At 46.1% G+C, this 27,696-nt stretch overlaps 4 protein-coding genes across 7 annotated transcripts; 3 read left to right on the top strand and 1 right to left on the bottom strand.

Moving 5' to 3' along the window:
* The first annotated feature begins 249 nt into the window (after positions 1 to 249).
* LOC130538299 (tripartite motif-containing protein 16-like) lies at positions 250 to 3,047 on the top strand. The gene has a single exon (XM_057055683.1). It carries the CDS (start codon positions 958 to 960, stop codon positions 2,686 to 2,688), a length of 1,731 nt encoding a protein of 576 aa, XP_056911663.1. The 5' UTR covers positions 250 to 957; the 3' UTR covers positions 2,689 to 3,047.
* A 719-nt stretch (positions 3,048 to 3,766) lies between these two features.
* On the top strand, positions 3,767 to 13,982 carry arhgef18a (rho/rac guanine nucleotide exchange factor (GEF) 18a). 3 transcript variants are annotated; one of them, XM_057055682.1, is made up of 22 exons: positions 3,781 to 3,925; positions 4,116 to 4,178; positions 7,461 to 7,531; positions 7,860 to 7,985; positions 8,183 to 8,273; positions 8,370 to 8,510; positions 8,636 to 8,886; positions 8,973 to 9,098; positions 9,211 to 9,328; positions 9,459 to 9,710; positions 9,933 to 10,009; positions 10,123 to 10,304; positions 10,424 to 10,476; positions 10,641 to 10,820; positions 10,945 to 11,070; positions 11,237 to 11,340; positions 11,419 to 11,484; positions 11,562 to 11,609; positions 11,702 to 12,184; positions 12,284 to 12,596; positions 12,673 to 12,774; positions 13,123 to 13,982. In XM_057055682.1, exons 5-22 carry the CDS (start codon positions 8,183 to 8,185, stop codon positions 13,269 to 13,271), a joined length of 2,862 nt encoding a protein of 953 aa, XP_056911662.1. In that variant the 5' UTR covers positions 3,781 to 3,925; positions 4,116 to 4,178; positions 7,461 to 7,531; positions 7,860 to 7,985; the 3' UTR covers positions 13,272 to 13,982. The 3 variants fall into 3 exon arrangements, with proteins under 3 accessions (XP_056911660.1, XP_056911662.1, XP_056911661.1); XM_057055681.1 differs by having other exon boundaries at positions 3,782 to 3,925; positions 8,167 to 8,273; XM_057055680.1 differs by lacking the exon at positions 4,116 to 4,178 and having other exon boundaries at positions 3,767 to 3,925; positions 8,167 to 8,273.
* A 7-nt stretch (positions 13,983 to 13,989) lies between these two features.
* sppl2 (signal peptide peptidase-like 2) lies at positions 13,990 to 21,190 on the bottom strand. Of its 2 annotated transcripts, none has more exons than XR_008953841.1 (15): positions 21,031 to 21,190; positions 20,147 to 20,263; positions 19,886 to 20,068; positions 19,625 to 19,714; positions 19,374 to 19,513; positions 18,655 to 18,797; positions 17,840 to 17,936; positions 17,481 to 17,597; positions 17,236 to 17,317; positions 17,068 to 17,142; positions 16,915 to 16,977; positions 16,744 to 16,843; positions 16,570 to 16,647; positions 16,045 to 16,326; positions 13,990 to 15,248 (listed from the first exon to the last, which is right to left on the bottom strand). XR_008953841.1 is itself a non-coding variant. In XM_057055684.1 (15 exons), exons 1-15 carry the CDS (start codon positions 21,076 to 21,078, stop codon positions 15,060 to 15,062), a joined length of 1,683 nt encoding a protein of 560 aa, XP_056911664.1. In that variant the 5' UTR covers positions 21,079 to 21,190; the 3' UTR covers positions 13,990 to 15,059. The 2 variants fall into 2 exon arrangements, 1 of the variants encoding a protein (XP_056911664.1); XM_057055684.1 differs by having other exon boundaries at positions 16,166 to 16,326.
* Positions 21,191 to 22,337: 1,147 nt separating this feature from the next.
* dapk3 (death-associated protein kinase 3) lies at positions 22,338 to 27,670 on the top strand. The gene is made up of 9 exons (XM_057056174.1): positions 22,338 to 22,525; positions 23,262 to 23,365; positions 24,137 to 24,497; positions 24,624 to 24,753; positions 24,905 to 24,953; positions 25,049 to 25,075; positions 25,169 to 25,321; positions 25,401 to 25,446; positions 25,579 to 27,670. Exons 2-9 carry the CDS (start codon positions 23,304 to 23,306, stop codon positions 26,113 to 26,115), a joined length of 1,365 nt encoding a protein of 454 aa, XP_056912154.1. The 5' UTR covers positions 22,338 to 22,525; positions 23,262 to 23,303; the 3' UTR covers positions 26,116 to 27,670.
* Positions 27,671 to 27,696: the final 26 nt, after the last annotated feature.

The following is a 27,696-nucleotide window of genomic DNA, read 5'->3' as shown; positions in this document are numbered from 1 at the left end:
GAAACCTTGAGCAGGACCAGGCTCATGTAGGGGACCCTCCTGCTGATGGCCGGCTGGGTAGAGAGGGAGGAGAAGGGGGGAGGACAGGTAGAGGACAGGACAGGACAGGACAGGACAGGACAGGACAGGACCACATACAAAAATACAGTATTTATACAGCGGGTCAGCGGGGCCGGAGGTCATCATGCGGCGATACCTGTAAATGAATAGAGAAGGGGGGGGGGGGGGGGGGGGGGGGGGCGGAGAAGTCTGCTTGATGAGGAGGAGGAGGAAAGGAGAGTAGAGGAGAGGAAACCATAACCCAGTGGGGTGACAGAGGCCTGTCAGGTGATCATGTTTCCGGACCCCGGCAGCCTTGGCCTATAACAGCACAGCCAAGATGTTAACCTAATGATTAGACGACCCCCTAAGTATGATAATTTGTCTGTCTATAATAGTAACTCGAACTACAGAATTAGTAACAATAGGCTTTTTCAAAGAGGTAATAAACCCTGTCCCTCAACAAAGGTGTAAAAGTTAATGGCACAATTGAGACTGACAGTAGGGCAAAGTCTGCATCTTGTACTTTTTATTATTCGAATGATCATTTGGGGTATTAATATTTTTGAGGTTTCAGATTTCTTTTGTGGGGGGTGCCCTCAAAATTTTAACTCCTCCCTAAATTATAATTGGGAATTTTGGTCAAGAGAGTCACCCAGAAGTTTGACATTTACGCACTGTGGTTTGATGATTGCTGGTTAGATGCCGGAGGACAGATGTTGTTTCAGTCTTGTGACTTTCTTTCGTGGCTGTCTGAGGACAAAGGTCGTTTATGGCACAGTGACATGGTTGCAGGCTCGATTGTCACTTCCCTCTGTTTTTCTATGATCTGCTTGGGTGTGTCCAGCAAACATTACCATCACAAGGCACAGTTTCATTTCACAAGGTAAACTCTGAGAGTCACTGCGCGAGAGTGAAATGGCTGGTAAAGGAGCTCAGCTGGACTGGGACATCGCCTCCTGTTCCATCTGTTTGGACGCGCTGAAGAATCCAGTGACTGTCCCCTGTGGACACAACTACTGTATGGACTGTATCAACACCTACTGGAAGGCTGCAGAGAGGGGGCAACAATCCTACGTCTGCCCTCAGTGTAGGAAGTCCTTCACTCCGAGGCCTGTCTTGACTAAAAACACGATGCTGGCAGCCATTGTGGAGGAGCTGAAGAAGACCGGGCTGCACGAGGCTCCTGCGGATCGCGGCCATGCTGGATCTGGGGACGTGGCCTGTGACGTCTGCACGACCGTGAAGGCCGTCAAGTCCTGTCTGGTCTGCCTGGTTTCCTTCTGTGAGAACCACCTCCAGCCTCATCACCGGATGCCACCTTTAATGACGCACAAGCTGGTGGAGCCCTGTCAGAACCTCCAGGAGAAGGCCTGCGGAAGTCATGCTGAGGTGAAGACGATGTTCTGCCGCACCGATCAGCAGTGCATCTGTCGTCTCTGCTTAGCGGAGAGCCATAAAGGCCATGACACGGTGTCAGCAGCAGCAGAGAGGAGAGAGAAGCAGAGAAATCTTGCGGTAAGACAACTGAAGATCCAGCAAATGATCCGGGAGAGAAAAGAGGATGTGACGGTTCTCCAGCAGCGGGTGGAAGTCATCAACCATTCTGCTAATAAAGCAGTAAAAGACAGTCACCAGATCATCACCCAATTGATCGATTTCCTAGTAAATCAGCGCTGTGAGGTGGAAAAACGGGTCAGGTCGCATCAGGAAGCCGAGGTGAGTCAGGTTAAAGAGGCCGAGAAGAAGCTGGAGCGTGATATCGTGGAGCTGAGGAGCAGAGAAGATGAGCTGAGGAGGATCTTACACATAGAGGATGACAACCAGTTTCTACAAAGGTCAGCCTTGCTGTTGCCCCTCAGTCCGGCAGGAGATCCACCCCGATTCAGCGAGAGTTCTACCGGCTACTTTGAGGATGTGACAGCAGCTTTATCAAAGATCACAAAGACCTCCCAGAAAAACTTCAGAAAAAATACGGCAAAGATCTCTCAGAGGAGGGCAGAAAAAAACTCCTTGCAGAGCAAGCCCCAGAGCGAGCCCCAGAGCAAGCCCCAGAGCGAGCCCCAGAGCAGACGTGACTTCCTAGAATATTTATGTGAACTCACCCTGGATGCAGACACGGCTCACACACAGCTGCATCTCTCTGCAGGAAACAAAACAGCGACGGTAACGAACCAAAACCTCAATTATCCCAGTCACCCTGGCAGATTCACCCAGTGCTGCCAGGTGCTGAGCAAGGAGAGCATGACTGGACGCTGTTACTGGGAGGTGAAGTGGGACGGGCCAGCCGTCTACATTGCAGTAGCCTATGCAGATGTCAAAAGAGACGGGCAATGGACTCAGAGTGGGTTTGGATCCACCGACAAATCTTGGGCCTTATACTGCGACAATGCAAAGTATACCTTCTGTCACAACAGCTGCACAACTCCAGTGTCCGGTCCTCCATCCTCCACGCTGGGAGTGTACCTGGACCACAGCACAGGCCTCCTGACCTTCTACAGCGTCACCAGTGAAGCCATGACTCTCCTCCACAAAGTCCACACCACATTCACTCAGCCTCTCCATGCTGGATTTAGCTTTTATAACTACCCAGGGACCAAAGTTGAGATTCTAAAAAAAAGAATGAGAAGAGAAAGAAGAAGAATTTAAGATCTTTTTTATTTTCCTGCACATTTGTATATAAGAGCTGATGGATGTGAAATTACCACTGGGTTTTTGATTTCTCAAGGTTTCTGCTCCAATCTTTAGATTTATATGATTTATTTGATATGATTTATATTGACCTTTCCCTCACAACAGCAGTTACCATTATTGTGAATGTAGTGTACATGAGTAGTCTGCATAAATAAGTTGATAATAACGTCATTTATATGATTTTTTTAAATGGATATGAGCAATAATTGAAAAACAAATGTAACTTATACCTACTAAACCCAACGCTTTGGCAGATTGTAGCAAAATGTATAATTGAATAAATCATAAAATAAATGGTCATTTGAATAATTGAATTGAATAAATAATTGAATAAATCATAAAATAAATGGTCATTTGAATAATTGAATTGAATAAATCATAAATTAAAATGGTCATTTGATGCATCGAACTCACATACATTACTATCAATGCGCACTAGGGGGCGCTGTCCAGCTGTTCAACACGAACAGGTGGCACGTTCACAGCGCCTCGGCTAATTTTGCTCCGTGCTGCCTTCATATCGTTTAAAATCAAAGTGATATAATGATTTAATAACTTTGAGTCACTTTTTTGTTCAGTATATACAGCAAAGTAGATTAAAAAACAAAATCCATTTGGCTCGCGGGGTTGAGTTGTGGCAGAATTATTTTCGATACCGGTATCGGTATACAATTCAAAAACGGGTACGTGTCGTAATTAGGAAATAAAAAATGTATCTTATCTGCGAAGACATCATCAATATTGAATCGTTATTGAATTTACAACATAAACCACGAAAAAGACGTTTGAAACCAGTGTTCCATGTGACTTTTCTTTATGTAATTAGTCTAAATCCTAAATGAAGTTGAACCTAATAAATCCTAGACTTTAGGTGAATGCAGGACAATTAAATAAACCCGGTACATGTGCACCAGTTTGGTTCTAGTAGAAGAGTGTCCAGAACTCCTCCAATCTGGGCAGTTTTCTCCCACAAAGTTTGACTAAACTCGTTTCCCACAATGCTTAGAGGGGGAGGAGGAGGAGGAGGAGGAAGAGGAGAAGTGGGCTGGTGCTCCTGCCTCTGGTGCACTTGCTCCTCCTGAAACATCTTGGCCGGTTTCGCTGAACGTGGTCGGAACCAAAGTTCTCCTCTCTGGGGACCAACTCCGAATCCTGCGACTGCACCGGCGCCGCTTGACTCCAGCTCGTCACGGTGAGATGAATCTCATGTTGTTGGCGTGTAAAACCCTTTAAAAACATCGAGGAGTTTTCCTGTCAGGCTTCAACCTGCTGTCTGTTTACAAAAGAGAAGAGGAAGCTAGCACGACTAGCTAGCGATAGCACACGTCTTTAAACCCGATGACGAACTATGAGACATTTATTTGGACCTTTTGGGTTCATAGGTAAACTCGGCTTCCTGGGAATCCGCCGTGTCATCGTTGTCGGGGTTAGCGACACCTGGACAGGTGAGCAGCCGTCCCTTCTCCCTGTCCTGCACCTGCTTTTGGTTCCAGCAGCGACTGTTTTATTTGCCACCGGGGCTTGTTTGAGAGCCTGGGTCGAGGTCAGTACCTCAGCCAGCACCGTGGCATTCCTGACATTCCCCCCTCGCTAGATAACTTTTCTGTCTCCTTGGGTTGAATTAACGCCATGGGAAACTTCAGACGACTGCAATGTGAAACCATCTTTGTATTTTAGGAGCTTTGCTTCTTCTTGGATGCATATCTGATTTTCATTACTGGAAAAACTCCCTTTTTTGACCTATTTCAGGCCATACTGTTGCAATAAGTCACTTAAATCCACGAGTGCACTTCTACAGAGCCTTGAAGGGTTCTCTTATCTTAAAATTGTCCTGGAGCTGCTGGCATTCAGGGTTCCTGGTCCCAGCTGCCTGCGCTCCCCTCACGCACACCCGGAACCTTCCATAGAATTAGATCGGGGGAATTTATGTCTCCAGCTGCACACGTTACATTTTGCATGTGCGGTCACGTAGGTCATGTTTGGGTTTCAGCTGGGAAGCCCCGGAGTTGGGAGGTTATTTAAGCTTCCACATTTTCCCACCAGTCAGCAGCGTAACCCTGGGCTGATGGTGCTGGATATCAGTAGCTGCTTATCTCTATAACAAATGGCACTGGAAGGTCTCGGGGTAAACAGTGTCGGTGTTTGATCACATTTGGACTCCCTTTAAGAGCCGCTCCAGGACTGTGTGGGTGTGTTCTCTCACAGCTGCACACATTAATAATGCAATATTATTGATGTGCGTCTGATTTGGTGGCGTTTCCACTCTTTTTTGGGGGGTGGGTTTAATACTTAGATACCGAGTCGTGCTTATCTCAGGTCATATAACCGATCCTCACAATATTATCATCATAATTCAGAATCCTGCCCTTTTGTCAGGCCAGCCGTGACATCTTTACTAACGTGGTCCCTCTCTTCCAAAAGGAAGATTACATTCAATGTCCGCCACCCTCTACGGTCCAGATATAAATTTATTTCGCAACCTGAATGAGCCACATCAGATACCGAACAGCTGAGCAAATGCTCGATACTCTGCCTGACTTGCATTGGTGGTGACACGTGCGCGTCGCTTTAAGTCCAGACTGAGGATGAAGTCACCTGGCCGAAACACTGTTCAAGGTGCAAAGAAAACCCCCCACCATTCCTATCTGAAAGTTAATAAGTGAGCTGTCAAGGTTGGCGCACAGGAAGTGCCCCTCAGTCCTGTTGCCATGACGAAGTCTTTTTACACCTGCCGCCTCGACAGGTGCCTGAAAGCCGATGGGCTCCAACTAAGAGTCCCGAGGGTTGGTGGGCGAGACGGTCGCTCGTGTCATTTACCCGGGCACAGTTTCAGGGTTGTTAACCGCCAGCGGCCCGGTTTCACCTGCAACAATGAGCAGCTTTGGCCTGTTGTGTGGTGTGAAAGACGCTCGTCTTTTCGTTATTTTCCACAAAGGCAGAATTTTGACCCCCCCCCCCCCCCCCCCCACCCCCCCCCCACACACACACACACACCTCTCTGCCCTTTTCTTCGCAGGATACTCGGCAGACTTGCTGGTCTTGTTTTGTCACACGCGGGGAGTGACCTGTATTTCACGCTCGGCTCTTCTCACCTGTGCGGTCGAGTCACGCTGGGCGTGGCCGTCGATCACAACACGGGGCCGAACCGTAGAAACCACAGCAGAACCACTTTCACCTGAGAAAATGATTTTAGATCACTTAAAAGAGCATTTTTCCCCCCAAATCTGGCTTCCTTGTTTCCTTAATTAGCATTTTTGATGGGTTGTTACAGACAAGTACTTTTTGGTTTGTTGGTCTTTTTCACTAACATTTCTTATCAAAGATTTTTTTGTGATAAATAAATGGCTACACTCCCTATGCTAACGGCTATTTCACCATCTGTGCTAATTTTATGCAGTGATGAATTGAATAATTATGGAGCCTGTTATTCTCACTCCTGTCGTTGGCCTCGTGGTTTCCGACCTCCGGCGGAGGTGATCCAGTCTGGCCTCTTTGATGTTAGTCATTAGAGTTGTTTAGCTGAGGTGTGGTTTGGGAAGGGAGCTGCCGACAGCTGATCCCTCTAGCTGCCACTTGTGTTTTGTTAAACGTGGCCTATTAAACCATTTGTCTCTTCTTTAAATGCGGGCGGTGAAGTCTTGATAAGCAGGATCGGACATTTGTTCTCTATGGATCAAACTACTGATCCAGCATACCTGGATCAGGAGATCTGAGGTTCACTGAGTCTTGATTTCTGGCATTAATGGCTGTGTCACGTGTAGATGGGATGTTGTGTTTTGTGCTAACTGGGCAGACTGGCTAGTCAACTGATAACTGACCCACTAAGTTGGGAATTGTGGGTTCGCTGCATCTCTGTTGCTGTGATTGCGAGCATGTATACATTAGCACCATAGTGTCTTTCTTCATTTAAGATAGGTAAACATTAAACATTCCATCAAAATTGGGTTGATCCATTAGTACTGTGATGCTTTTGCTTTGGTTAACAGCCAAACAGTAGGCCAAAAAAACTAGCTTCTGGTGACGTAGCCAGCTTAACCCGATCAGAATGAGGTTTATTTTCAGAATTGTATCTCTATAGGGGATATTTTCCAGGTTGTGTTTTAATTCTCATGACTTGGAGGTGTTTTGAGCCTCCTGTGCAGCTGCTTTTCTGGCAATATTTGTTATGTTCTGTCAACATGAGACAAGCAGGAGAACTTCTGTTTTTCTCCCAACTGCTTCAGTCAAACAACAGTGTGTGTGTGTGTGTGTGTGTGTGTTTTAGGAGCGTCTGACTGTGAAGGACTCCTATTTTTCCTCTAAAAACACCTCAGTTTCAAAGATCGATCCACTTGCCCTTGTTTTGCCGTGGCAGCAGCCCCTCAAAGATATGAACACGCAGCTCTTCACTGAGGACGGCAGTGGAAATGACGCATTTAAAGTATCTCATTTTTGTGTTTATGTGCTGTGAGACACACCCAGTGGAGGCGCTGGCCGCAGCTGCTCTAGCCTATGATTTAATGGGATCAAATGATAAGCACAGTATGAATGTGGAGAGGTTTTTTTTTTTGTAAGTGTGTTACTGCTGTCTGCTGTGTTTTTGGCTGGGACCGGGTTTTGCTTGAGCTGTTATGTTGCAGATCGTCAAACCAGTTCTGTCCTCACGGGGCCGGATCAGTTCTAGAACAACCCACTGCTTCGGCTCAACACAATGCAACGCACTCATGGTCCTGTCACCCTCTTTGTAGGTTAACGCTTCACCGGAGGATTTGCGATTGAGGAGATTGGTGCCACGTGTTCACTGAAATAAGCACCCGAGGTATGTTTGGAATTCCTGTCAAATTCAAAGTGAAAGTCAGGTGGCTTTTAAACAAACCGTTTCGCATTGGGTCGAGTCCATTTTGTCCAGAGACGAATGGCGCAGGTCAAAGTTTTGGGATGTTGATCTGTAGCTCGACTGGATGGATGGTATCAAGATCAGTGACTGCAACTTAAAATCAGAAAACAAACCCGGTACAGCAGAAACGTCGGGGCTGACAACTCGATTGCCTTCGCTAAAATGCGAAAACCCGATGAGATTAACAGCATGAGCCTGTCGGCCCGATGAGATTTTGTCTCATCGGTTGGTGTATTGATGATGTTCGCAGTTCCGGGGAGAGGGTTTCTCCCCTGGGCTCTCATGGCCTCCCCTTTCGCCTCCTGAGTCCAGGCATGACCGTCGCCTCTCGGAAACACAGCCCTCAGCCTGGTTCCTCTTCTTCCAACGAAACAAGGTTAGTGAGACTAAACTTCCCTCTTTCATGGGTTCCTCTCAGTAATTTATGAAAGTTTGATGCACGAGATGCTGAGTTAAATGCTGAAATATGAGGCTGCTGAGAGCAACAACAACTATTAGGATAAAATGGTTTGCGCATCACCTTTATTTGTGGAGCTTTGTCATCGCATGCTCACCAGGTCTGGTCTGGTGCAGATGGATGAGGTCGATGGCCTCCGTTTGAGGCAATCCTCTGAGGATTCCGTGTCGCTGGCGCCCTCCTTGGCCGAGCCTATTAACCTAGAAGGTCAGCAGCTCAGCAGGACATTTCACTTCTTGCCCATATTGAGATCTTCTGACACGTGTGAGCAGTGGTGTGAAGCCGTCTGTTTTGGGCACACAGACTTGCATTATGCTCAGGTGCGTGGAGAGCTGGAGTACATCGCTCAGAACCTGGAGGCAGAGTCCTGGAGCGTGGCCGTGGACCAGAGCTACCTCAAGTCCCTGAACAAAGAGGCTGTAAAAAGGCAGGACGTCATCTATGGTAGGATTCTGGTGGATGCTCTGTTGAAGCTGCTGTTGGTGGGATGGAGAAAATCTTTTTTTTTATATTCACAGAGGTGAGCTTTCTGCTTTTTTCTCATTTTAAGCCTGTTTCCTGTATTCTAGAGTTCATCCAGACGGAGATGCACCATGTGCGCACCTTAAAGGTCCTTCTCCAGGTCTACATGTACGAGCTGAGGCGGTCTCAGCTGATCGAGGATGCCAAGCTGGAGCAGCTCTTCCTCAGTGTAGAAGAGCTGCTTAGCCTCCACCAGCACTTTCTCAGCTGCCTCAAAGCGCGACAGGAAGAGGCTCAACCCGACGAAAGTCCCAATAACTACCAGATCACCCAGTTTGGGGATATTCTTGTTTCCCAGGTAGACATGCGGGATATAAGTGATGGACAAATACGCTCCTCTGTATAGGCAGCAGTGTTTTCATCCTGTGGTGTTGTGATTCTTAGTTTTCAGGTGCGGTGGGGGAAAGAATGGTCCAGTCTTACAGTGTGTTCTGCAGCCATCACAACGAGTCCATAAACATCTATAAAGAGCAGATGCAGAACAACAAGAAAATGCAGATTCTGATGAGGGTGAGAGAGCTGCACTTGACCACGATCCTTTGTGGTCTAGGTCTTTGCTTCCAGGAACTAAGCAGCTATGAGGTGTTGGAGTGATGCCTGTTTCGTGCCTCTTTCACGACAGAAAATAGGACAGCTGCCTCTCGTACGAAGGCTGGGAATCCCCGAATGCTTCATGCTGGTGACTCAGCGTATTACAAAATATCCCATCCTGGTGGAGCGGATCATACAGAACACTGAAGGTAAATATCAATAAACATGGCAGCCAAGTCAGGCCTTTTGTGTTTCTTTGTTAGTAGTGAGGGGCGTGCGGCTTCCTCACCTTTCGCGCGTCGGTGAGGAGGCTGTTTGAACGGTGCATGTTTCTTCCAGGTGACACGGAGGAGCAGCAGACGCTGGTTCAGGGTCTGGCTCTGATCAAAGATGCCATCTCTCTGGTCAACAACCAGGTCAGGCAATATGAGAACGCCGCTCGTCTGCGAGAGATTTGCCTGCGCCTGGAGCCCAAGTCTCAGGGCCGGCAGAAAGACGGCCTGCTGTTCCACAGGGACGACCTGATCAACGGAACAAGGACTCTACTCCACGACGGCACCGTCACGTGGAAGTCGTCTGGTCGACACAAAGGTTTGGGAGGTTTTCAGTGGGATTCTGGCCTTTTACGTCACGCGAGTCGTTACACTGGAACTTCTTTGATTGATTCATATCTCGAGCGACATCTAATTCCCAAAATCAATCTGGCCTTTTGGACGATGGTTAGGTGGTGGGTTCGAATCCCCCCTGTGAGGCTACATGTTCTCCCTGTCTGCATGGCTCCATTCTGAGTCAGTTTAACATGTTTCTCTGCAGAAATCCATGCCTTGCTGCTGTCAGACGTGTTAGTGCTCCTACAAGAGAAAGACCAGAAGCTCGTCTTTGCTGCTGTGGTGAGTTTTCTCCCCACAGATGTGCTTGATATTGTTCTTTTACTCCACCTGCTCTTGTTCCAATCCTAACGTTTCTGATACTAATTCCTGCTGCGTCATCTTTGTTTTCTCAGGACAACAAACCACCTATCATTTCCCTTAAGAGGTTATTAGTTAGGGAAGTGGCTCATGAGGACAAAGCCATGTTTCTCATCAACGTGAGCACCTCCTTCATGGCAGAAATGTATGAACTTCACACCAGCTCCAGGCAGGAACGCCTCACCTGGTTGACGCTGATATCGGACGCTATAGAGCAGTAAGCTGAGAACATCTGTGTTGAAAGAAAGATCTCTCAAATCTTTGTCAATCTACATTTGTTTTTGTTTTTTTTAAAAGGATTAATGCATTAACTGTAAATTTGCCTCTGTCACTCAGCTACCCAGAGGAGGACATCGACGAAATGTCTGCTGAAATGCAGCAGCTGCAAGGTAGCACTACAGATTCTAACGCAGGAGTAAAAGATTTCTATGAAAGAGGATGGGATTTTAACATTAGAAATGTGAACATAATTGTGTAGAAAGGAGAGTTCCACAGTTGGAAAACAGCCTGGTGTTCACTGTTGCAGTTCTGACGATCTGCCTTTGCTCCGTAGATGCTCTCAGGCAGTGTGATGATCGTATAAAGCAATGTCTGACAAAGAAACAGGAGGTGTTTGCTGCGCTGTATGAAAATGTGATGAAGCAAGAAATCCCCCATAAAGGGCTGCTGCTTCGCGGCGATGCCTCTGACCTCCAGCAGGGGGGGACACTGCTCACGGGAGCCATTCGAGAAGGTCAGAGCTGAGAAGTCGGCGTCTCCTGAGTCCTTTTATCATTGTTTGTGGTGGTTGGAAGTCAAATGGAGCACTGTATAAATATATTCAGCATTGCATTAAAGAAGTTGTGTTTTGTCTCCAGCTGAATACTTGCAGAATCGGCTGATTTCAGTGGTAAACACCTCAAACCCTCTAGAAGATGACAACGTACAGGATGTGCAGCTCGGAAGGGAAGACCCCTATGGAGCAGGAGATTCTAACATGAAAAGTAAAGCTGATGCCTCTAAAATAGTCTATATTAATGAGTGTTTTTCTCATTGTCTTCAGTGTCCTTTCACATAACCACAGTTATTAAAACAGTCCAGTCAATAGTTGGACTCAAAAATGAGAACATTATAGAAAGGTGTCCGCTCGTCTTTACATTCTCTCAAAAGGTGACGCAGCTGACGAACCCAGCGGCATGGACGACCTCCCAGGTTACAGTCTTACCCCCAAACCATCGCAGGAACTGCTCTACTCTGAAAGCACAGAGCAGTCAGTCAGTATCAATCAGAAATCCTTAGTTCCATCCTGCCATGAAACCTTTTCATGTTCTTGTTTTCTGATTGACTTGAAGGCTGATGATGACGACACTAATATGCCAGACAGCAGGTTGGTCTCCAGTCAGTTCCCTCTTGCAGAGGTAAACCAAACATCATTGTACTTTATTTCGCCTGTTTTCATTCAACAATTGTAAAATAAACTGCTATTTCTATGCAGATGTGTGAAAGAGTGATACTTCTTGTGCAGAGGCTCTACACCTTACAAGTAAGTTATTCTTTTTCTGGATAATCGAGGATGTATGATTGTCTTATATGTTCATTTGTATAGTTGATATATTTACCTGAATGCTCCTCCAGACGATCGTAGCCCAGCAAGACAGCCAGATCGAGCTCCAAAACACCTTTCAGTCACAGAGCAAACAGCCGACGCGTAACAGCAGCGTTCTGCTGGAGCAGGAGAAGCAGCGAAACCAGGAGAAGCACAAGGAGGCGCTGGCAAATTTACAAAAACTGCAGGCTCAACATCGAGAGGAGCAGCGGCAGTGGGAGAAGGAGAGGGAGCGCCAGAGGATACAGATGGAGGCTCTGGAAGCTCAGCTGCAGCAGAGAGAAGAGGAATGCCGGACGTGGGAGGAGAAGCTCCAGGGGGAAAAGACAGAGCTGGAGGAACAGAGGGGGAATTATCAGGAAGGGCTGGAGAGGCTGAGAGAAACCACAAAGTCGGTTGAGAAGGAGAAGGATCGCCTGAGTCAGGAAAAGGAACGTCTGGAGCAGCAGCAGGAGAAGTTAAAAAAATACATTCTAAACCCGGGATTGCCTCAGTACGATGATCCCTCGCAGGTGAGGAGAAAAAGCACATGCGGCTGAAATCTGTTCAATGTCCTCTGTGGTTACAGTAAAGATCAGACTCTGACCTGGCCTTCTCCTCTCCCTCCTCAGTACTGGAGCTACCAGTCTTTTAGGGGCAGCATAGCGAATGGAGGAGGTGGCCTGCCGACGCCTCTGAAGCTTAACACATTGATCAATGCCCCAGATGTTTCAGAAGTGCCTCCAAAAGTTCCACCGCGCAAGGAGAGCATGGCCGTGCTGCCGGCCAAGCCCGAGCTGCCCATCCAGCTGATCAGCACCACCAACCAGGTTCATAAACCTGCTGCCGTACAGCAGCAGATCCCCACCAAACTGGCAGCACTGTCCAAGGGGAAGGACAAGGGCCTCAAAGGGAAGGCTTCCCACAAGAGAACCAACAGCGCAGGTCGGGTTCAAGAAGGTGTCCCAAGCAGTTGTCGGCATCAGTTTGAATTAAAAGCCAGCTGTCTTCTCGTACGCAGCCTCTATCGATGTGAGCCAGCTGGTGCCCATCCGAGTTACTGGGAAAGAAGGAGGCAGCTTGAGAGCAAAAAGGAACTCCAGTCCTCAAAGAATCCAGTCAGGTCTGTGCCAATTTTAAAGGCGTAACCCTCCAGTTACCTTCATTTGTTAGTGGTTGGTTGGTTTTCAGTTTATTTCCTTTAGCATTCGAATATTATTTAGATTTGACTACCTCTACAGCCAAAATGCCGAAAGATGTGTTTAGGAAAACACATTTGTTTATTAATCTCAGGAGCTTCATCTTCCACCAGCCTCCAAAATTCTGAGGCCTTTACATCACTTTTGTATGAAGGGAAGCAGTGATGTCGTCCTGTTTAAAAGAGGGTCAAAGGTCATCTGCGCGTGTGCTCATCAGCTCATATTTAGATGTGTGACCGTTTTTACTTCCTTTTTTTCCACCCTTCTTTTAGGAACCTTTAGCCCGCCGGAGTCTCTCCGCAGCGTGAAGTCGTCTCAGTCCTTCAGCACAGTCAGGAGCAGCAGCGAGGTTCCACCTCCGGCGCCGCCTCCTTTCCCCAAAGATCTTGAAAAGGGCAAAGAACGGGTCATTTTCCTTTAATCCTGAAATACACACTGGAGTTTGGTTGAACCTTGTAAACACGGAAACACCTTGTGGGTGTGATGGTGGGGGGGGGGGGGGGGGCACTGGACACAAAATCGGGACGTTCATTTATCACTGGAAACCAGCTGAGCTTCACTTTTGGTAAAACAAACAAAAACGAACCACTTCAGGATTTGAGGAAATATTCTTAAATGGTGTGAGGGGAAAAAGATGCTGCCAAACACTTTTATTATTTTTTTATCTCTTATTTTAAATGCTTGTAGATTGTTTTACTGTTTAGCACTCGTGCCTTAACTCTTTAATTTAATGCGGCCTAAAGAAACTGTACATTTTACACAAAGTTTATTTGCAGCTGTTTAGGGATAAAATCCTAACTTTATAGGTTGTGTGAGGAACCATTTTAGCTGAATGTGTGATGTACAATCAGGTGCTCGTTGCAATCGAATGGATAACCTTTTTTAGAAAATCAAATGATTGTTGACCTATGACCTCTTGGTTCCCCCCAGCAACAAAGGTCTTAATATAAAAACATGGACTTAATGTATTTTAAATGCCAAGTTTAAACTTAAAGGGGCCTTTTTCCTATAAATCTGTCATTAGAGGCTGAAGTGAGGCTTCATATGTCCAGACTGGCGTTGTGATCATGTATTATCGTCTGTACAGCACAGAAGCGTCATCTGAAGATGGAAATAGACATTTTATCCAACACTTCATGTTTCTTTTTAATCATTTTAATCACCAGCACTGAGCAAATACATCCTTATTTAATAGGTTATGAAGGGGGGAGGGGGTTTCACCAGAAAACTTGTCATCAGTAATCCTTATTCTCATTTAAATACAAATCGATATTGCACACGTCTTCCACTCCCTGCTATGCCTTTAAATGTATATAACGTGATATTAGTCAGTGTAACACAACACAAGTACGAGATATAATGTTTATTATATTTATGTCCTCTGTCGAGGCCTTAAAAACGATCATATTGAATGATCTTGCTCTGGAGATCAGCACTCCAGCACACTGAACAAATGAACCCGTGTTCACCTTTGATCCAACAAATAATACAATTAACGTTAACACAGGCATAAATAAGATTTAAATATCTGTACCGATGGAAAACGTGTGCAGACGCAAACCTACACCCAGAAATACGGTGTTAAACCCTCGAATAGAGTCGGCTAAAACGAACCGCAGCACGTCAAGCACATTCGGCACCTAGCAGGGACAAATTTAAGATTACTAATGAAGCTGGCATGAGCCGCCAGAAATGTGCACGTGCGTAACGAGATTCAGAGTAGCGACACGACTGATTTACTGTACGTTGTAAACGTAATCAGGAGCTGCCTGCAGTGCTTGTGTAATGTCAAATATGTAATATTAAGTAGTGCTTTTCAGTTTTTCCCGCCACTTCCACACTCGAGGGACAGATTGTCATTTGAATGAACAGACCATAAACGCCTCACACGCACTCGTCACTTCAGGAGGGGGGATCTGGAATGAGCTCCAATTAGTTTCTCTTATTGTAATTTAGGATGATCCAGCTTGTTATTCAAGTCAAAAGAAGAGAACTGGTGATATTTGGTGGGGATTTGCCATCAGGGCTGGTGTGCAGATTCTGCCTTCAGACTGGCGCCCCGCTCGGCCAGTAAAAAAACAAAAAAAACAATAAAAATTACCTTCCCTTTACGCCAAGTGTAAATAAAGCATCTGTACATCAACAAGAAAATGCCTAAGTCCAAGAATTTATATTTTAAAAAATGAAATTGTAAATGTTAACGGTCCCTTCAGTTGCTTTTGTTTTCCTCGTCAGCATTTTCTGTGGTCGGCCGTTCCTGCGGCGCAGGATCCTGGGCTTTCTCCTCACTGGGATCGGCGTCTTCTGTAGGTTGTGGTTCCGGTTTAGGGTTCAAGGGCACCTCTGTCTGCGGTGCTGCGGTTTGTGTACAGTTGATGGGAGCGAGGACTATGGCAGGCTGGAGGGGACAAAAAGCACGCGTGTAAACTAGCTGGTTTGAGTCTGAGCCGAGAAATATGTGAGAGGACAGACTAGGTGCAGACATAAGACAAACCCAAGAATATACAGTCATCCCTCTGAGCAGGAAATGTTTCCATCGCACCAGTTAAACTGTAAAATGTCCTCAGAGGCATTCCTGTATAGAATGAGCGCCACATAGAAAAGCAGAAGCGCTAAAAATAAAATCCCACAGGAACCAACACCATGAAAGGGACTTCCAGTCATTTAGTCACTGCTGCCATATTTTAATGTAATCTTCTACTTTCCAAAACCTTCCAACAGTTCAACTCAGCCCACAGTCCCAGCACAGCTGCGGTAATATCGATCAAGGTAGCACCCACTAAAAGGTGCACGTGTTGCTCGTCTACACTCTCCTGACCAGCTACGCTCCAGTGATAAAACAGCATTTACAACATTTACAGCAGGAGCTGCACAGCCACCTAAAAAGGCAGCCTGAATAATTCATCCGTGGCTGTAAATGAGGCTGCCGGCTTTAAAAAAGTGCGAGGATTCCGTTTAAAAACCTGCAACCTCATCATCTCCACGCAGATATGAGCGAGCCGATTACAGATGTGAGTGCGGAAAAATGAAAAGGTGCCGCTTTTAAATCTCAGATCGGATCGGATCAGGATACCTGCAGTGCCAATCACACAGACGAGTCCTCTGCAGCGGACTGGAGCACAGCAAACTCAGCGAGAGGAGAGGAGCGGGCGCAGACAGAGGAACCATTGAATTATTTAAAGAACTTACTCAACTCAAAATTCTACTTTACTCTGCATGTTCTCAACTAGATGATTTTTGTGCGAGTGGTGTCTTTTGGTGTGCGTTTTTTTTATGTCCTTTGGCGCTTGGCGGTCATATCAAACTGGTATTCACCACAAATCCACTCCCAGTCCAGAACTGCGGCAACTCCTTGCGGCACAGTGCTACGGTGAGGCTGGTGAGCAGAGTGCAAGGCACCAGGTAGAGCAAGGCGGGCTGGCCCATCTGCATCACTGCCAGCGCCACGAAGGTGATGAGCAGACCGATGCCGTACGCTACCATGAGAGAGAGGGACAGGAAACCAGAGAGGCGCTGTTAACAATGCAAATATCAACATGAATTAGCTGCTGGAGTAAAAGAAAAATTACACTTATTTAACACTGATGTTATTTCTGAACTGTTGTTTAACATTATTAAACACCAATATACAGGATAACTGCCCTTAAATGCTAACCCTATCTGCAAGGCAACAATATTTTGCTTGTAAGAACCCTCACAACATCCCCCCCCATCCATACCGATTGTGCAGGCCACAAAGTAGATCCTGGACGACTGTATTAAAATGTCAAACCTGTGACAGTACACAACCAGCAGACCTGATCAGAACAAAAAAGGCATATGGATGAATCCATGTTAGGGAAAAGAAATATGCAGCCGTAGAAACCGCTTTGTTATGATGTCACATTCTTTACCTGGTACTAAAATATCCCCGAATCCCAGAAGCGAGAAGGGACGGTCGCAAAGAGCCAGAGGAGAGGAGTTTAACCTCGGCACTTTCAGCACCATAGGAAGCTGGAAAAAGCAGCAAAGGAACGTCAACTGTCCATCCAGCAACTGACAGGAGACGTGGTGACCGAACTCACCTTTTCATGTGTGGTGGAATCAGAGGGGCCGGCCGCTACCTCCACCATTATACTCTCCCCACTCTACAGGAGACAGACCATGTTAATGTTACGCGTAACATGGCAGCAGAGACGCAGACGCCTGACGTGCATCTGCAAACGGATGTGACGTACGTTTGTTAAGAAGGGAGTGATGAATACGAAGAAAACGTCGTAGACGAAGAGGACGCTCAGCAATAAGGTACACGCCTGAGAACAGAGGCAGCAGGAGAGTTTACAGCCGACGTGTATTTTTAATAAGACACCATGGAAGAATCGCTTATTTTGGCACAGTTGAAGCACCTTAAATGTGGGAAGTCTGACTGTTTTTAGCATATACAGACAGAAGGCGATTCCCAGGGTGTCCTGCAACACCCACGCCCACCTGGAGGACGCACGAGAAGACCGCATGAACACATCTTAAAAATGTACGTCATTGTAGCCCGAATGTGAAATCAGCACCAAATACAGGTAATAGTAGCATTAGACAAAGGAACTCTGGTTCAGGCAGTCACGATGTCGGACTCATTCTTCCCATTCCCACTCACGCGTCTTCGTTACGGAAAAACATCCAGGTGACGCTGACGCCGACGCAGAAGGCCGAGAGCAGCAACATGGAGACGTGCGGCCGCTTCTGCAAGTACGGCAAATTGTTTTCTGGGACCCTGCGATTGCAAACAGTACACCCATCAATAACTGAGCATAAAAGTTTATTACAACTACCTGAAGCTGCTATATAACATACAGTTATAGTCTGGACACTTTACAACTGCTCACTTTTGTTATTTTAAAGTCAAAGGATGACCTGTCATCACTAACTGAACCGTAGCATAAAAGTAAAACTTATAACTCTTATGTGGAGATACATGTGTAAATGGAGTCATGGAATATTTTTAATGTGCGTCACCTGCATTTACAGAAAGGGAGCCTCCGTACAAAAGGCCACAGGCAGCTGTGGAGGCCGACAGAGGAGGCCAGGCAGAAGATAACGATCACCCAAATGGCTGAAGAGTGAGTAGATGTGTAAAAAAAAAAAGATACTGTATTAGAATTCATTATTTGTGTCTTTGACTCAATGACAAAAAACAAACATTAAAACTTGCTAGAACTTTTGCCCCTTAACAGCCACTATTTACTGCTGCGTGATATTACCAGATAATTACTAGCTAATAATGCCGCTTTTTACTTGTGAATCAGCGAGACGATTCATATCTCTGCACTTTATCCAAGACCTATGTGAGAATCAAAACTCATTTTGACAGTTAAAAAACTCCCCTTGTATGAAACTATAATACTGGTGAACTTTTGCAGGCTTTAGGATCTAAAGAAGAGGCGCAGATGAATTTTAAAGCATGCTCTAAGTTACTTCAGCTGAGACTACATGTCCAGGTCTTTCCATGTAGCACAAAATACATTTTTTACCGTGTAGACAACCCAGTTTTATAAAAATATCACACTTCCTGGGGTGAACTACGGCCCTACTCCCTAACGAGTCATTCCAAACCACAATGAATGCAGGGGAAATTACAGACTAGCTTCAGAGCGAAACCACCCCCCACAGTAATAAACACTGTGCGGATGGAGCCGCAGCTATTATTTATCTACTCGTCACATCAAAGTGGATCAAAGTTGGATTTCTTCCAGCCAAAGAAATAATTATCTCTGATCGTGTTCATTCACAAATGTTTTCAGATCAACAGCGTGCGAGAGCGTCAGTCATACCCAGGTAGTCGTAGAAGAAGTAGAGGAGCACCAGCATGCTGCAGCACATGACTACAAAAACACAGATCATGATGGGGGTGACGTCAACCGTCTCTTCGTCCTGCTTCTCTGCGGCCTCGTCCCGCTTCAGCTTAAGGTAGCGTCTGGAGGGACAACAAACGGCGTGAACCAGAGGTCGCTTTTGGGGGGGTTCACCATCCTGGAGCCGTCAGCAAGCCCCGGAGGTTTTCTCCCTTTCGCTAAACAGCGTTCGGTGTGAGCTGGTGAGTTGCCAGAGCAGTCATGATGATCACCAGCAGTATTTACCGCCAGCTGCCCAGCTGGCTGACCACAACTCGTTTCTCTCTACACTTCAAAACACACAACCCGTGCTCCAAACTGTTTTCCGCCTGCGGTCCTGTGCGTCACAGACGCCGTCTGACTGTGCCCTCGCTTTGGCACTCCATCAGGGAGGACGGACTTGGATAGAATAACACAGATTAGTCAGTCACTCTGGTTTGGTCTGCAAGGAGACAAGTTCACATTCCTCTCAAAGGCCAAGGACAAACTCCTCTGGCAAGAAAATATGTTCTTCTGGAGATATAGACGGCTATTTCTTTTAAAAAATAAAATAGTAGAAATTGCTATGAACATGCTTTCTACAAAAACACTCAAATAAACCTACAGTTGTGACTTTGGAGGGGTTAATGCTTTCCCTTGACCCCATCATGTCCACTTACTTTTTGCGGTCTCTGCTGCCTGCCCAATATCCCCCAACGGCTACTGTTCCGACTGCCATCAGGAAGATAATCACCATATTGTAATCCAGCACGGGCTCGTTGGGGGCATACATGGCAACCAGTCTTCCTTTACCAAATGTCTGCAAGAGTTACACACATATTAAAGTGAAGGTTAACTTTTCTGTCAAGAAACCATTCAAGAACCATTGTGCAAGTACACATTGTTCCAGAGATGTTGTCTGGCCTCTTACCTTACTGATATCCAGCATGTCAGAGTAGCTGAGCAGTGCTACAGGAATATCAATCTCCTCATACTGAGTCTTGTTTCCTGCCGGTGGGGTCTAAAAAATATATCGATATGATGCTGAACACGTTTGCAGTGGTTTCAAATGCATTAGTAGTTCCTAAACTGTATTTGGTATACCGGTAATCCTGATTTCCCCCCCCCCCCCCATTCCTTCAGTGTGTAAATATTGGCCGGAGTCAAGAGATCAATAGGAAAAAATTATTACCAGTCTGTCCTTGCTGACAATAAGAAGGCCCTTTGCCCCGTTAATCTGAGCCAGACGAACTTTTTCATAGAAGGTGCAGTTGCCTCTCAGCACCATGGGGATGCGATTTGGGAAGCCCCCCTCTGGGACCTCGGAGGGCGAGCACAAGACCGAGGTGGTCAGGTCATAGATCTGAAGACGTGACTGAAAGCAAAGGATTTTTGGCGTTAACCAGACCCAGCTTGGTTTTACCTGTACCTAATGAGGTCACCCGTGGCTTACTGCCTTATGGAGGTCCTGAGGCAGCCGTGCCCACTGCGAGTTGAAGAATATGCAGTAGTCCTTTCCGTTGCTCTTTCCTTTGTCACTGAAATGGGCCATGCCATACTCCCCCACCGCCTGTAAAAAGTAAGATCAGATCAAGGTTACCTCTTAGTCATTCGTGAATATTAAAAACAGCCTCTTGGTGACCTGTTGCTTAATACGGCGATGCAAAATAAAGCAATTATTCTGATATATCTAGTTACACACATAGCCTACATGCATAATCCATGCAAAGATTTAGTTCCAAGTTAAAATATATGGCTCGTTTAGATTGCATATTTCAATATCAAGATTTTCGAAAAACTGACAAAACTCGCAAATTAAGGAAAAGGAACAATAATTTAGAGGGAATTCTCCCTTACCTCAGGGTGGATTTTACATCACAAAACAGGGCATTGAAAGATTATTTCAGCTACGTTCAGATAAGACTTTTAAATTTGAGCAGGAGTGAGCCTACAAGCGTGAAATGATTCTCCCAAACAGCTAGTTATATTAGGAATTGATCGCACCGTCCTGTGGGTAATATAACAAAACCACATTTAAACCGGTCAATAGACATTACCAGAAATACACCACAAATCAGCCATCAACTCATGAACCGGTGCCTACTATATGCGTACAAATGTAAACATCAATACAGCTTAAATATGCGGTGGGGGATTAATACACGTCCTTCGAAGGTTGTGGATGTTTCCGAGGCCATCGGTGAGTTCCGCAAGCTAGCGGCCATAGCATCCAAGGCTAGTCGGTGTGGCAATAATCTCAAAGCGCGGTGAGAAAGAAAAAACATGCTTAATGTGATGGAAAACGCATTCCGACGACGTTTCCTCTGCATGTCTCACCTCGTGAATGAAGACAGCGGCCCAAAGCAGTGTTTCAGGGAGCCTCATGGTGTCTAGCGTGTTGTTGTCACCCCCATCTACTAAACAAACGCTCGGCTGAAGTCCTTCCAGCAGCCGCAGGAGCCCACAGCACAACTTCTCTATAAGACCACGCCCATTTTACAGCACGCCTGTTCTAATTGGCTGTGACCGTCACGAAGGCGGGAGCACACCTTTGATTGGATAAAGTCAAAGTCAATCATCCCTCAAGCGAGGGCCCTTTTTTTTACTGGCATTTTATTGATCAGATCGAAAGCGGAATGCAAATTTATTAATGTCACATTCCAGCCGGTTTGGAGAAGCACAGGCCGAACAAAACAGATGGTTTCATTCATTATTACTCTTAAAGACAAGGCCACTTTCTAGAACATATTAATTAATAAATAAACGGAAAATGCTTTAAAAAAAAAGAGACGAGCTATTAAAGCAAAGATCATTTAAAGTAAAGTAAAACATCAGTGTTTATGATAAGAATATGTAAATATCAGCATATCCATAACCAATTCAGTTTACTTTTGTTGTTTTCTTGTAGCAGAGAGATATGCTATAGCTCAGCTGACATTCCTTGAGCTTATGTTTTCTAAATAAAATGCATAAAATAACGTTTTTTGTCATTTATTCCTTCTCTCTGTGTCTGATGTTTTTAAACGACCTCGGTCACTCTGTCGACGTCGCGTGCTGATCTTTATTTATTAGCGAAGCCCTGCAGCAGGTTAAGTCACTCGGCATGACGTCATCCCATATGTTCTTCCCTCTGCCTCATACCGCTGCTGCTGACCAGAGCCTCACGCCACCGGAACTTGACTTCAGAATAAAAGATTAAACCGGGCTTTGCGGCTTCGCCCGTTGGCTTGGGTGATTCTCCGTCTTTTTGGCCGCCATCTGCCTTGCGAGGATGGATGTGTAGACGTCATGACGAAATTAAACAGCTATACTTACTTCCTGTAAAAATTATTCACCGAGGCGTGTACTGGGGGCGTATGTGGTTAATATGTGTGTGTGTGTTAACGAGATGGACTCGGGTGAAATGGCAAGGTTGAATGGACCTTGTGAGGGTAGGTTGGAAGGTGTCAGCAAGAACGAGGGTAAATGTGTAGAAAATGGTAAGACCAGCAATGCTGTATAGTTCGGAGACGGTAGAAGTAAGGAGAAGACGGGCAGCAGAGCTGGAAGGGAAAGAAATGAAGATGTTCTCTTCGGAAATAACAATAGATATGATCAAGCATGAGTGGATCAGAGCGAGATATGTTGGATTTGAAGCCAGAGAATACAGTCTGTTTTTTAAGTCACAGGCCGTCTACAGTCCACGTACTAATCTGTTCCCGCTAGATAAGTGGAGTTTTATTTGGTCAGAACAAACCGGAAGTGCTGTGCCCCTCCCGGTGCTGTTAACTCTACATACAGTGAATCCACTACTACTCCTGAGGGGAATTCGCCTCTTGTTGCCAACAATACTGTAAGTACACGTTCCGAAGGTGACTTTATATTCCAATTTAATAGTGGCTTTTTGAAATCAATGTTTAGATATTGGTTAATGTTCACACTGACATTCAACATAACATTTGTCGCTGAAAACCAAAGCCGGTTTTTACACTGTGGTGCTTCGCCTCAGCGTTAGCTGTAAACCGGCTAAGCTAGCTGCCTCCGTCGCTTAGAGTCTCCCTGATTTCTCATTCTTAACAATTTGGTTTGTTTATCTTGACATGGCTATTCATTCGCGTCAATAGCAGAAGAGCCTCATATATTTGTAGCTACAACGCTGGTTTCTCGAGTGAGTTAATCCTCTCGATCGCTCTTTTGAACCTGGCCAGTAGTTTTTTCCCTTTCCCCCCCGCTATATTCATCATAAGCTGCCGGTAGATGTGTTTCATGTGTTACCTCTTTTCTCATCAAGAAAAGAAGCTGAGTTTTCAGGCCAGAGCTTTCAAACCCTAGTCCCTTTAATTGAGACAGCTCTTGGGTCCAGGGTAGGAGATGATGTCAGTGGGACTGGTATGCAGCGGGCTGACATCAGCCCCAAAGGGTCTGAAAACTAAAGCTGAGCTCACTCGGGCCAAATAAGGAGGCAAATACACCAGGTACCCTGAGCTGAAGTCTACTGCTAGTTTGGATCCTTGTGCCGTGGCCCCATCACTCACCCCCAGCATGCACTGCCTGAATTCAATGTTTTTCTTGTTTCTGTTCCACCACAGGGATTCTTAACACCTTTCTCCCACCATCAGAGTCAGCACACCATGGCTGGCTTCAGGCAAGAAGATGTTGAGTTGTATTATGAAATGGGAGAGGAGCTGGGCAGGTATATATATATTTGAATCCCCTTTTACCCCCTCTTGACTAACCAGGAATGTCTGAAAATGTTTGCCTGATGTGAGCGTCTGCATTCACAGAAGCCACGTGCCCTTAAACAAAATGTACATTTACTTCCCAGATGTGTGACGATTGCTGTTTCTCTCCGATGGATTTGAGAAACAGCTAGAAACACCTCAATCATCTGTTTAAAGGCTAAAATATTATTTGGTACATGTCAGCTGGGTGATATATTTTCCTTACGCGTTGTTGGTTTGCTCCGATGACTTTAAGAATCATCCGGCTCAGCCTTCGCAATACGGGCTGCTTTTTCCCTGCAGTAATGCAGCAAAACATCTGACGCTGCTGCATTTGAAGGTGCCTTTCTTATTCTGCTACGGTGTGGAGTCTTTGAAGGAGCTCTGTGTGTGAGAGGGTGTGTGTGCCAGGGTGGGTGGGTGTGTGTTTTAGACCAAAAGGTATGCGGACTGTAAATGTGAGAACATTCCGTCCTCTGAGCGGCTTTGCTCTCACCTGCAGACTGTGAAGCAAACAAATAGGCAACACACAGCATATCCACTTTCTTTGTTCATCCAACAGCAGCTAAAAAGATTGAATTTAAATAAGTCTGAGAGTGTGTTTTTAAGCTACGGTTTAGGGGCCAGTCCCCAGACTCTGATTACTACAAAAAAAAAACTCTTACCCATGTAATGGTGCCAGATTTTTGTGCATATTTCTACAAATGAGTACGTCTCTGTCCCCCCCCCTTCTCCCCACACAGTGGGCAGTTTGCAATTGTGCGTAAGTGTAAGGAGAAGAGCACGGGCGTGGAATACGCAGCCAAGTTCATCAAAAAGCGGCGGCTCTCCTCCAGCCGGCGGGGCGTGAGTCGCGACGAGATCAAGCGCGAAGTGAACATCCTGAGGGAGATCCAGCACAGCAACATCATCACCTTGCACGACATCTTCGAGAACAAGACCGACGTGATCCTGATCCTGGAGCTGGTGTCTGGAGGGGAGCTGTTCGACTTCCTCGCCGAGAAGGAGTCGCTGACTGAGGAGGAGGCCACGCAGTTTCTGAAGCAGATCCTGGATGGCGTTCAGTATCTGCACTCCAAACACATCGCACACTTTGACCTCAAGGTCAGTTGGGAGTTGTAATTGAGAGTATTTGCTCTTGATGTGTTCGTTCTCCCTGTGAAGCTTGTTTATATTTAAAAATATATGTTTTTATATTTATTTTATTTTTTTTAAAAACAAACCTCTCAGCCCGAGAACATCATGCTGCTGGATAAGAACGTCCCTAACCCCAGGATCAAGCTGATTGATTTCGGCATTGCTCATCAGATTAAAGCAGGAAACGAATTTAAGAATATTTTCGGAACGCCGGAGTTTGTCGGTGAGCTCGCGTTCCTTTCCTTTGCTCAATCTCTGTTTCATATGGATTAAGTAATCCTGTTTTTCCTGCCAGTATTTATCCACCCTGGCAGACCAGTTAAAGTGCATCCCCACATCTGCTTTGAATTGAATCATTCCTCTGTGCTTTGCAGCTCCTGAAATAGTCAACTATGAGCCACTTGGACTAGAGGCTGACATGTGGTAAGATGATAACTGGCTTCTCTTTTTTTCTTATGTTCCCTCCCTTTTTTTGCTGTTGTGGCGGTTTTAAAAGCTTCTGCTTCTTCTCTTCGCAGGAGCATTGGAGTAATTACATACATTCTGTGAGTAATCGTTCATCATCCCAGCAAGTCGTCGTTTATTAACACATAAATGGCTTCATTCCACATGCCTGTATTTTATTTGTGCCCCTGTAGGCTGAGTGGCGCTTCGCCGTTTCTCGGCGAAACCAAGCAGGAGACTCTCACAAACATCTCGGGCGTCAACTATGACTTTGATGAGGAATACTTCAGCAACACCAGTGAGCTGGCAAAAGACTTCATACGCCGTCTGCTGGTCAAGGACCCCAAGTACGAAGTGCTTTTATTTGTTTGTTGACAGGCAATCATGGTCTCTTCTCACTCGGGCATTTTCATTTGCTTATTGCAGGAAGAGAATGAAAATTGATGATAGCTTGGAGCACCCCTGGATCAAGGTGAGCTGGCTAATTCGTTATTTCCCGGTTGTATTCGTAACACAATTAGCCGTTGATTAGCTTATGACAATGGCTTCTCAATTGGTTGTCACCTCAACATAATCTTTACACGCTGCACCTTTTGTTTTTCAGGTGATTAAGAGGCGAAATGTCCGCCCAGAGGAGAGGGACCACAAGACTGAGCGCCGCCGCCTGAAGACCACTCGTCTGAAGGAGTACACCATCAAGTCCCACTCGAGCATGCCGCCCAACAACACTTATATTAACTTTGAGCGCTTCTCACAAGTGCTCGAGGAGATTGCAGCGGCGGAGGAAGGCCTAAGGGACCTGGAACGCAACCAGCAGTCGTGTCGGGACGATGTGGCAGCACTGTTGTCCATTTACGAGGAGAAGGAGGGGTGGTATAAGGAGGAGAACCAGAGCATCTCCAGCGACCTGAGCTACATCCGCCAGGAGCTGCAGCGCACCCAAATCCAGCGCAAAAAGAGCATGGAAGAGGCCCGCTTCACCACGCAGGCTGCCAATGTCTTAAAGCGCAAGTTTGGCCGCTTGGAGAACCGATACGAGATGCTGGCGGAGCAGGTGGCATCGGACGTCCGCTGGGTGGAGGAGTTGGTCAAGTCCATCTCCTCAGAGAAAGCTGGCCTCGGCTCCAGCACCATGCCCTGAGCGTGGCTGGACCCCAAGAAGGACACGGTGTCCCTCAAGCAGCCTCCTCTTCATCGCCACCTCTGCATGTGTCATCACGGCGGCGCTCGGCTGTCATCGTGCCGCCGCCATCACAGCAACCCCCCACCCCCACCCAACGCACGCACGTACGTCGCGCTTGAGCAGACCAAGAAACGAGCAGAGGCAACGTTTAAACACATTTCCTGCAAAAAAGACTCATTCCTTTTGTTTTATACAGTTATTTATAATTTTAGTCTTTATATTGTTTGACCGTAAAAGTTTATGCAAGTATTTACTCATCAAGCAGTTTAAGTCTGAAATGATAATTTATAGATTATATCTGAATCTTTCTCCATGCTGTAAACGGTGTGAATATCTGCCTGTGGCCTCAGGTTTCTGCTCCATGATGTGAGGAAAGCTCCAAAGATTACAGCTTACAGCCCTTGCTGAACATTTACAATATTTATCAGAGACATTTTACACTCGGCTGAAATGAGCTTCCTCCGTAGGGTGGCTGGGCTCTCCCTTAGAGATAGGGTGAGAAGCTCTGCCATCCGGGAGGAGCTCGGAGTAGAGTCGCTGCTCCTCCGCGTTGAGAGGAGCCAGATGGGGTGGCTTGGGCATCTAGTCAGGATGCCCCCTGGACGCCTCCCTGGTGAGGTGTTCAGGGCACGTCCCTCCGGTAGGAGACCCCCGGGGAGACCCAGGACACGTTGGAGAGACTATGTCTCTCGGCTGGCCTGGGAACGCCTGGGGATCCCTCCGGATGAGCTGGAGGAGGTAGCTGGGGAGAGGGAAGTCTGGGCTTCTCTCCTTAGGCTGCTGCCCCCGCGACCCGACCCCGGATAAGCGGTAGAGAATGGATGGATGGATGGATTTTACACTCATATTTTTCTAAATTTAGCTCAAGGTAGTCATTGCATCAATACACTTAACCCTCAACTTTTATTGTTTTACAGCCAGGAAACTTAAATCAGAACAAATATCCAATTTAAAAGACAATCCTGATGATAAAATATAAGACTGTGATTGTTTAGCACTTGGCTAGCACTGGAACATATCAGTTATGGTTTGTGCCCAAATACAGACGGTTCTTTCGGCTAAACCACCTTTGCAAGTTTGTAGATCTATAAAATATAAGTTATAACACATCCAGAATGTATAAGCCGATCTTTGCAGTGCCTGATGGACTATATTGCTACGGCGATCAGTGGTATTGACTGACATTTCTGACGGCGAATGTCTTAAATCCAGCTTTTGCACTCTTGCCTTGTTTAACCAAAGCATGCATGGGAACTTTCTAGACGCTGTTACCGTCATGTCTGCACACACTTGAAACATTCCATCAAAAAGCTTCACATCCATGCAATATATTTCCCATGTACAGTATAGGGAGCCTGTTAGGAAAGTAGTATTTTTCGGTAGACAAATGTATTATATGTACTTAAATAATTATAACAATGTGCAAAATATATTTTAATCTTTCTCGTCGGTGTTCAAAAGCTGTAGAAACAGAGCTGTTTAGGCTTGTTTCAAATAAACAATGTTATCGCCACATTCGTGTGTGTTATTTATTTTTGC

The sequence above is a fragment of the Takifugu flavidus genome, chromosome 15 (assembly GCF_003711565.1).
Source record: "Takifugu flavidus isolate HTHZ2018 chromosome 15, ASM371156v2, whole genome shotgun sequence".
Classification (NCBI taxonomy): Eukaryota; Metazoa; Chordata; class Actinopteri; order Tetraodontiformes; family Tetraodontidae; genus Takifugu; species Takifugu flavidus.
The sequence above is the reverse complement of the archived record's forward strand: the minus strand, read 5'-3'. Positions and strand labels throughout refer to the sequence as shown.